The sequence below is a fragment of the Coffea eugenioides genome, chromosome 5, assembly GCF_003713205.1.
Source record: "Coffea eugenioides isolate CCC68of chromosome 5, Ceug_1.0, whole genome shotgun sequence".
NCBI classification, from domain to species: Eukaryota; Viridiplantae; Streptophyta; class Magnoliopsida; order Gentianales; family Rubiaceae; genus Coffea; species Coffea eugenioides.
Window position 1 is genome coordinate 15,421,024 of NC_040039.1, and position 9,081 is coordinate 15,430,104.

General features: G+C 36.5%; 1 protein-coding gene across 1 annotated transcript; it reads left to right on the top strand.

Annotated features, from left to right (window-relative positions):
• The first annotated feature begins 1,328 nt into the window (after window positions 1-1,328).
• On the top strand, window positions 1,329-8,961 carry LOC113770722 (long chain acyl-CoA synthetase 8). The gene is made up of 12 exons (XM_027315285.1): window positions 1,329-1,518; window positions 1,898-2,491; window positions 2,577-2,657; window positions 2,827-3,099; window positions 3,633-3,764; window positions 3,842-4,015; window positions 4,141-4,370; window positions 4,588-4,705; window positions 6,693-6,824; window positions 6,916-7,050; window positions 7,685-7,891; window positions 8,353-8,961. The coding sequence occupies exons 2-12, from the start codon at window positions 1,991-1,993 to the stop codon at window positions 8,515-8,517; spliced, it is 2,148 nt and encodes a 715-aa protein (XP_027171086.1). The 5' UTR covers window positions 1,329-1,518; window positions 1,898-1,990; the 3' UTR covers window positions 8,518-8,961.
• The last annotated feature ends 120 nt before the right edge of the window (window positions 8,962-9,081 follow it).

Consider the following 9,081-nt stretch of genomic DNA (forward strand, 5'->3'; position numbering starts at 1 on the left):
CAATGACAACTCAGCCATCCACCAGTCATTAATAAAGCACATTCTAATGCCATCGGTCCTACATTTTTCTAAAAATTTTAAGTGATAAAATTTTTTTTAAAAAAAGATAAAAATAAAGGAGAAGATGTCCTACTTTATAATTCTAGAGGAAAAGTTAATCTATGATCCACTTTCTAACCATTTTCTATTTTTCGAGTACTCAGCTTTGGATTCTAACTTTAGAATTTGGTATTGATATTTCATTTAATATAGCAATACTAATATAGCTACATGTTAAGTCATAACATATAATGGAATCTGTTGTTCTTAATCAGTATTGTTTTTTCAAAAAAAAAAAAAAAACCAGTATTGTTACATGACAAAGGGATTATTACATCAACAACTGTTTTTAGTGAATCCATGGTTCTTGACTGGTATCGATATGTGACAAGGGGATTATACCAGGAACCGTTTTGACGTATTATTTGTTGCCAAGCAAGACAAGAAGTTTTGGGCTCGTTGAAGTTGCTGGAACAAGAGTTATTTCTTGAATTTAATTTTTTTATTTGTTTTTTAAATTTAAGTGGGGCAATGGGTGTCCAACATAAATACCCAAACCGCCTAAAATATATCTTGGTTTTTATTACTCAACCCAAAATTGACCCAACACCTAAATTACCCAACCTAACCTCTCAAATTAGTGGGTGAATTGTTGGGTTTTGGACATACTCATAAAGTTTGCGTGATGTATTTATTTCATACAAGAAAAGTAGAAAATTAATGCCAGCATGACTATTATGGCTACTTAAATAATATCACAGTTTCGAGTAATCTCTAGATCAAGCCTACTTAAATAATGTCCAAAGAAACAAATTATGGCTCCGAACCAAACATTAGTTTGGAATGACAAAAATCATACCCATAGCGAAATACACTTATGATTCCGCTACTAATTTCCATAACACAACCCAAACAGCTCTCGATTATAATTATTCAAGTAAGTTGGATTAATCTTAAATAATGCCAACCACCCAGCTCTTAGATAAATTAGTCAATCTTATTTATACATATATATATAGTAGTAGGTATGAATCCATGTCACCTTATCGGTCCAATTTTTACACCACAATTCATCCATGGCGGTCAAGTGAATACGCTGTAAGATTAATCCTAAATTATAATTCTGCATGTAAAACTTGTCTAGTAAGCGTGAATTAGTAACTAACTGCTTCCTTAAACGTCGCAGTAACAGCTAAACAAGACCTCTGCGTCGGTAGGAACACTATATATACCCTACACACTCGCACAGGGGATACATTCTCGATTCGTGGAATAACATCTCTCAGACTTTCTTCATTTTCCCATGCCATCATCAATTCATCATCTCTAATCCATTCTTCTACTGCTACTCGTGAAAAGAATCCTAAAATCCTCACCCCATTAAACCCACCCACCAATCAAAAATACAAACAAGTCCAAAGAACCAAAAGAAGTGGAAAAAAGGCAACTCAACACTTTGTTCCTCGTCTCTCCCCTGAGGTACTTTTACAGTACGCTTTTTTAATTTTTTTTTTATTGTTTTTGTTATTCGAAGAGTAATCAATTTAGGGTTTCATTTGTGTTAGCTCGATGGTTTAGTAAATTTTTTTTTGAATGTTCAGTGACATGTAATATTGATGATTGTGTTTTATTGTCTTTGTGATCAATACTGTTTTCTTATTTTAGTTATTGCTTTGATTTTTATTGATGATACATTTTTTTTTTGTTTTTTTTGTTTTAAGTATTTAATCAACGCATTTTTCATTATTTTTCTTCTTGTTGTGAGCTTCATCTGTGTCAGTTTTGATCAAAGTGAAAATGGATCAAATTGGTATTATGTAAAGCTTTAAAGGTATCTGATTTTAAATATTTAATGCAGGGTACATGCCAATTTTTGAGGTATAGGCGCATAAGGTGTACGAATTAGTTGGATTCGAGGAAAGTCGTGGGAGAACCATATATTGTGGTGAACATGGATGGGACTGATTATAGGTCGATTATTAAAGAGTATGGAACAAGTGGGATTGTAGGCGCAGTTATTCTCGCCATAGCTGTGCCTGTATTTCTCTCTGTTGTACTTGTGGGGAAGAAGAAGGCAAAACAGAGAGGAGTTCATGTACAAGTTAGTGGTGAGGCTGGTCTTGCAATGCGCAATGCTAGACAGGCTAGATTGGTCGAGGTTCCCTGGGAAGGAGCCACAACTATGGCTGCTTTATTTGAGCAGTCTTGTAAAAAGTATTGGGGGCAAAGGTTTCTTGGAAGGAGAAAGTTGATAGGTAGGGAGTTTGTGACGGCCAGTGATGGGAGAAAGTTTGAAAAACTTCATTTGGGGGATTATCAGTGGGAGACTTATGGCCAGGTATTTGATCGTGCTTGCAATTTTGCATCGGGTCTTGTTAAATTAGGCCATGATGTGGATACCCGGGCTGCAATATTCTCTGAAACTCGGGCAGAGTGGTTCATTGCGTTTCAGGTAGATGAAATTGTTTTTGTATTTGGGCCATTTTTCTTCTTTGTGCCCTTTGGTTTTTTAATAAAAATATTTGTTTTTGGTTCAGGGATGCTTCCGGCAGAATGTTACTGTTGTTACAATTTATGCTTCCTTAGGGGATGATGCGTTAATACACTCTCTGAATGAGGTAGGAACAAAGTGCTTTTTCGAATTCGAACAATCTGCCTACCTTCTTCTCTGTATAGCTCTTTTAGTGTCCTTTCCTATTTATGTTCTTCAATATGTCAGAGATGAATCTGGCATCTTAGAACTTAGGACTCAACAGTCCTTAATTGAGTTTCATAAATTTTTAACAGACTCAAGTATCAACATTGATCTGTGACTCCAAGCAATTAAAAAAGTTGGCTGCAGTAAGTTCAAGCTTGAAGACCATTAGAAACATTGTTTACTTTGAAGACGGAGAGGCTTCTAGTGACTCAAACACTTCTGAAAATATTAGCAACTGGACAGTTTTCTCATTCTCTGAAATAGAGAAACTTGGTAAAAGTAATCCTGTTCTGCCAACACTGCCTATTAAGAAGGATATTGCCGTTGTGATGTATACTAGTGGCAGCACAGGCCTGCCAAAGGTTTGATCATCTTTTCTTTTTTACATCTTTCAGCAGAAATGAACTTTTGGTGCCTTTTATCATCTATAGTGTTAACATGAAACTGCTTATTCATTGATGAAAACACAACACTTGGAAAAGATTTGTCTTTCATCATTGGTGTGTTTGTTCTTCAATATGAACTAGCAAATTGCTAAAACATTGAAATTTTTTGTGGAGAAAGTAGTGTCTCTACTGGACTTTGTGGGTAAGGATGTGGGTTAACCTTATGTCTATCTAGTGGTAACAGATGACAAATGCGTACACAAGCTTGCATTTGCTTGTGCAAAGTTATAGACATCAAGACCTTCACCTAGTCATTGTAAAGCTACAAATTGCTCCTCTTTTACTTCTTATTCCACATTTCAGTGCCAGTTTTAAGAATTGTGCCCGATCTCCATCAAGAGTCTTAGGCTTTATTCTACTTCTCCAAACAAATTGGTTTTTCATGGAATTGTGATGTTTTGTTTCTGGGCTGTTGCACAATGCTTATGCTGTACCAGTATGATTTCTAGGGTGTCATGATAACTCATGGCAATATCGTAGCCACTTCTGCTGCAGTTATGACTGTGATCCCGAGACTTGGAAGTGATGATGTTTACTTGGCCTACCTGCCACTGGCTCATGTTTTTGAATTGGCTGCTGAGGTACCTTCTTCATGATACTTTGCATGTCAACATCATTGGTTATTCAGAGTGTCCTCCTAAAATTTGTTTTTCTCTAGTCTGTGATGTTGACTGCAGGTGCTACAATTGGTTATGGCTCAGCATTGACACTAACAGACACATCGAACAAAATCAAGAAAGGAACCAAGGGAGATGCTTCAATGTTACAGCCTACTTTAATGGCAGCAGTTCCTGCTATTTTAGATCGTGTCAGGGAAGGAGTTTTGAAAAAGGTTTGGACTATATTGACCAAAAATATTCTACTATTTGGATGCTATTTGAATCCTTTTTTAGATCAATAAATAGCTATCAATGCACCTTTTTCTTTTCTTTTAATTTGTTGTTTTGATGTCTTTAGGTTGACGAGAAGGGAGGTTTAGCTAAGCAACTCTTCGACATTGCTTTTAAGAGACGTTTGGCAGCTATAGAAGGAAGTTGGTTTGGGGCATGGGGCTTAGAGGCACGACTATGGGATATAATCATCTTTACACAGATTCGCTCTGTTCTCGGAGGAAAAATCAGATTCATGCTCTGTGGTGGAGCTCCTTTATCTGGTGACACGCAAAGATTTATTAATATCTGCATGGGGTAATTTTTCTGATCCTCCTGTCCCAGACATAACCACATCTATACTTTCCCCTCTATGGAAAAAAGAAAAGGAGAAGAAAAAGTTATCCTATCAGTGTGCTAATGTCACTGCATAGTGTGTACATAAATGATGCCATTCATGTTATTCTGCCCAAGTTTCTCCTGTATTCCTGTTTCATCATTATCATGCATCTGTATTTTATACAAAATGTTGCAGTGCTCCCATTGGTCAAGGATATGGGCTTACAGAAACTTTTGCTGGAGCTGCTTTCTCGGAGTGGGACGACTCTTCTGTTGGACGTGTTGGACCTCCTCTTGCTTGTTGCTACATCAAGGTGTGCTTAGTAACATCTGCCTAGGAAACAAATGGAATCGATAAGTGGATATCATTGGTCAACTTATTTCTTTTAAGAGGTTTTTGGTTAAATATTCAAAATTTAATAGTCTGATTATGTCATCTCAAACTTTGAAGTCACACATAGCTTTGTATTGTCATCTGGTTCTCAATTGTCAAGTAAATTATTCTGTGAGTTTTATTCTCCTTGATTCACTGAATAATGGTGCCACTATGCAACAAAATTGATCTCTACTAGGAATCACGTTGTGGTTCTATGTCTTCCATATTGTAGGAAATTTAGAATGCAGTTTTAGCTTAGCAGTTAGTATTGAACACAATTCGAGGTTCTAGACTCTGGGAAAAGGATGAGGAACTGGGGTGCAGTGATTTGAAATTAGCTTGTGCATATCAAGAGATTCAAATAACACGGAACCAAATTTTTGCTTGCAGTTTCTGTGCTAGACGTATATTATAAATGCAATGTCAAGCTGTAGGTCTAATTTGTGGAAACATTGTCAAGTTCCATTTCTTCATTCTAATTTTTAAATATCATATGGCTGACACATTAGACACTTTAGAATCTTAGCTTCTTGCACGTGCAGAACTCTGTTTAAGTTCTCGTCACTAATTAGGGTTTTCGTTATCAAGAGCATGAGATTGATGGGAAGGGATTTTTCCTGAAAGTTACTTATAGATCCCATGCATTAATTGAAAAAATGTGGTGGGGAATGCTTGACCTTCCGGCCAAGTCTCAACAAGATATGTTGGTTTGTTTGATCAAGATACAAGACACTGTCAAATTTAGTAACTTAAGCATTTGGGACCAGCGAGTTCTCCAATTAATGCCTTTGAGAATTATGATTATTAGATCTGAGGAGGTTCGTAGTACATAGGGATTGTCTTGCACCCTGGTGGTGTATATGTTAAACAAGGATACCTGGGCTTAGAGGCTAAATATTATGACAAACCAATTTGTTTGTCATTAGATGTTTGGGATCATTTGGTTGATGTCCAAGGCTCCACGAGGCATATTATATCTGAGTAGCAACATCGGGATCTTGAATTGTTACCCATGATAAGATATTTGTCATGACTTTATTTACTATTACACTTTCAAAGTTATTTTTTTTGGGGGGGGGGGGCATTTTTGCTTCTTTGTCCTGGACAAAGTTGTATTGACACTGGGGAATCAGAGTTTTGATGTCCTGAGGTTTAACTGAGTTGTGCATTATCATCTTAACCATATGCTTAATTGCCTATCCATACTTAGTTTAAGATCCTTTAGTTGATGTGGTAGTTATGGTCGATATTACTGTAGTTCTTTGTTCATATCATATCCAGAGTAGATAACTCTGCATGTATATGTTATTCTGTGATAGATAACAAGGAATTGTTACTGAGTTTTGCAACTTTATTTTTTGTTGATGTTGCACTTTGATGTTTCAACTCTCAGACTTTTCCTTTCTCACGAGAAATAAACTCTTAAGATGCCATTTGCATATCCTTGATGAGACTGTTATTTGATTAGTATCTTGAAAACTAGAACAAACAGTATGCTGAATGTACACACACATACATGCACGTAGACATGAAGTCTTAATACTTAGCATGCACAGTTTGCAGTATGGTTTTGTGTATGTAAAAGTGTTGTGTGTTTTTACACTGCAAATATTTAAAGTTTCTTTCAGTAGCAGTACTCAAATGTAAATCACAGATCATCCTGGTTTACAATCTTTTACTTTGATCAAAACTGTTTTAATTCCTAAAAATGAAGTTAGCCCCCTCTCCTATTTTACCCCATCTCCTTGGGAAAATTGGAAGGTTTGGAGAAGAAAAGAGTTGACAAAAACAAAATAGATGCGCCAGATATGTTACTTCCATTTTTTTGACTTTTAAGTACTTTCTTCTCGTCCACTTGAGAATTATGCGTGGTTGCTGGTTCATCAACCACTTTTTTATTGACTGACTATCATGTTTTCATGCAGCTTGTTTCTTGGGAAGAAGGTGGTTACACAACGTATGACAAACCAATGCCACGTGGAGAAGTAGTTATTGGCGGATGCAGTGTAACTTCTGGTTACTTTAAAAATGAAGCCAAGACGAATGAAGTGTACAAGGTACCTAGTTTTCTGGTTATCTGTACAATTGCAAGTGGAAAGTTTTATCTTGCAATTCTAGTTCATTTTGCTATTTGACTCGACAATGCAGGTTGATGAAAAGGGCATGCGGTGGTTTTACACAGGTGACATTGGAAGGTTTCACCCTGATGGATGCCTTGAGATTATCGACAGAAAGAAAGATATCATCAAACTCCAGCATGGGGAGTACATCTCTCTAGGGAAGGTGTGAAATCCTCTCTATTGCTTTTTCCAGAAAAGGAATCAAAACCTGTTTTTCTCCTGTTTACCTTAATGACCTTTCAAACACTGGTACAGGGGTGTGTCCTCTATTTAGATATATGTATGTATATCTTAGTGTTGCACAGGGGAAAAAAGCATTTAAGAGGAAAACAGAAAATAGATGTCACAATTAGAACCAAATCCAACTCATGCAGTGATATTTGTTTCAACCATGATATAAACATTACACCCTCTTCGCTCTCCTTCATTTTTCTTATTGTGCTCATTAACTTTGAGGCGTCCAAAATTTCAAATGAAGTGTCGGGCACAGATCCCATAGCAGTACCAGTGTCGTGTCATGCCCAACATGGGTAGCCCTGTGATGGATAAGAATTGATGTAGCAGGGATATGGACACATCTGGAAGAATTTAAGTCTGCTGTATAGTGACAATAATTGAGCAATTGCAGTTTCTGCTCTTTAGTGTTGTATTTGCTGATATGCATCAGTACTTTCTCAATTCAAGGGTTGTCTTTTCTGCCTTTTCTCTGTCTGTTCTTAATTTATATTTCTTTTGGAAGGGACAAAACGTATTGAAGCAAAACATGTATATTCATCAGCTTGTGCAATGCATTGCAGGTTGAGGCAGCACTTATCACAAGCAGTTATGTTGATAATATCATGGTATATGTTGATCCCTTCCATAATTATTGCGTAGCTCTTGTGGTTCCCTCACATCAGGCCCTCAAGAAATGGGCTGAAGATTCTGGCATTAGCCACGATAAATTTTCCGATTTGTGTAACAAAACTGAAGCTATCAATGAGGTCCAGAAATCACTTTCCAAGGTTTGTTCCCTCATTGCCTATTTAAAAGGTGTATCACTAAGGTGATATATTCGATACTCATTAAGATTGGGTCCTTGTGGGCTATATCTCGATTATGAAGGGTGTATCGAGTGACGAAGCTTTTTTTTTTTTTTTTTGAAAAGGTGACATTTATCTTGAAAGGGGATAGTTTTTGTGATCATTGACTTCACCTCTTTTAAGGAGATAATTTGCCTGAAAGGAACCCTTTTTTACCCTTTCTTTCACATAATGATTTCCATTTTTGTTCTTTGGAATCAACAAGGAACAGGTGAGAGTAAGTTGGGGTTCCAAATTATAGCATCTATTTATAACATTCTACTGCTATTCTTTATGTTCTACACGATCTAAACCCAAATGCACATTGTCATTTGGAGTTCAGAATGCTAAAGCTACATGTTCTAGGGTATTCAACATATTTCTGATGTTGGTCCAAATTTCAGGTAGCAAAGGAAGCAAAATTGGACAAATTCGAGATTCCTGCAAAGATCAAACTATTGCCAGATCCATGGACTCCGGAGTCTGGATTGGTTACTGCAGCTCTCAAATTAAAGAGGGAACAGTTGAAAGCTAAGTTTAAGGATGAGCTGGAAAAGTTATATGCTTGAAGAACTGTAGCCGTTGTACTTGCCAGTGCCTTGTAACTGTTCATGATACGAGTCATGTCAGTTTTTGGGCTCACATTGGAACATAACACGCAATGCCCATCACAAAATTTTATCTGAATTTTCTAGTTCTATTTTGTCTGTTGTTCTGTTTCTTTTTTTTTTTTTGTGTTTTTCTGGAAGGATCAGAGTGACAATTCAGTGAAAGATTCGAACTTGATCAATGTAGAAATAGCTACGTACCATGCTCATTTTGCACAAAATGACAGCAGATTCCAAATAACTAGTGCCTAAAATTCTCTGTAGCTAGGACGTTGAGTAAAACGTTATCAGTTGTTTGGTTAGCTAACTTGTAATCTTTGTATAATCTTTTAGTTCACCGAAAGCTAATCTTGTAACCTTGTATAATTTGAAAACCTGGTGCTTTTCGCCCATGAATTTCCAAAATCTTGTTTTTGATATCTGATGACTATATTCAAATTTTTTGTTTACCGATGCCATATGCTATAGGGTTAATTACCTAGCAGGGAAATTTAACATTGTAATTTACGTACTTTTGCGAATAAC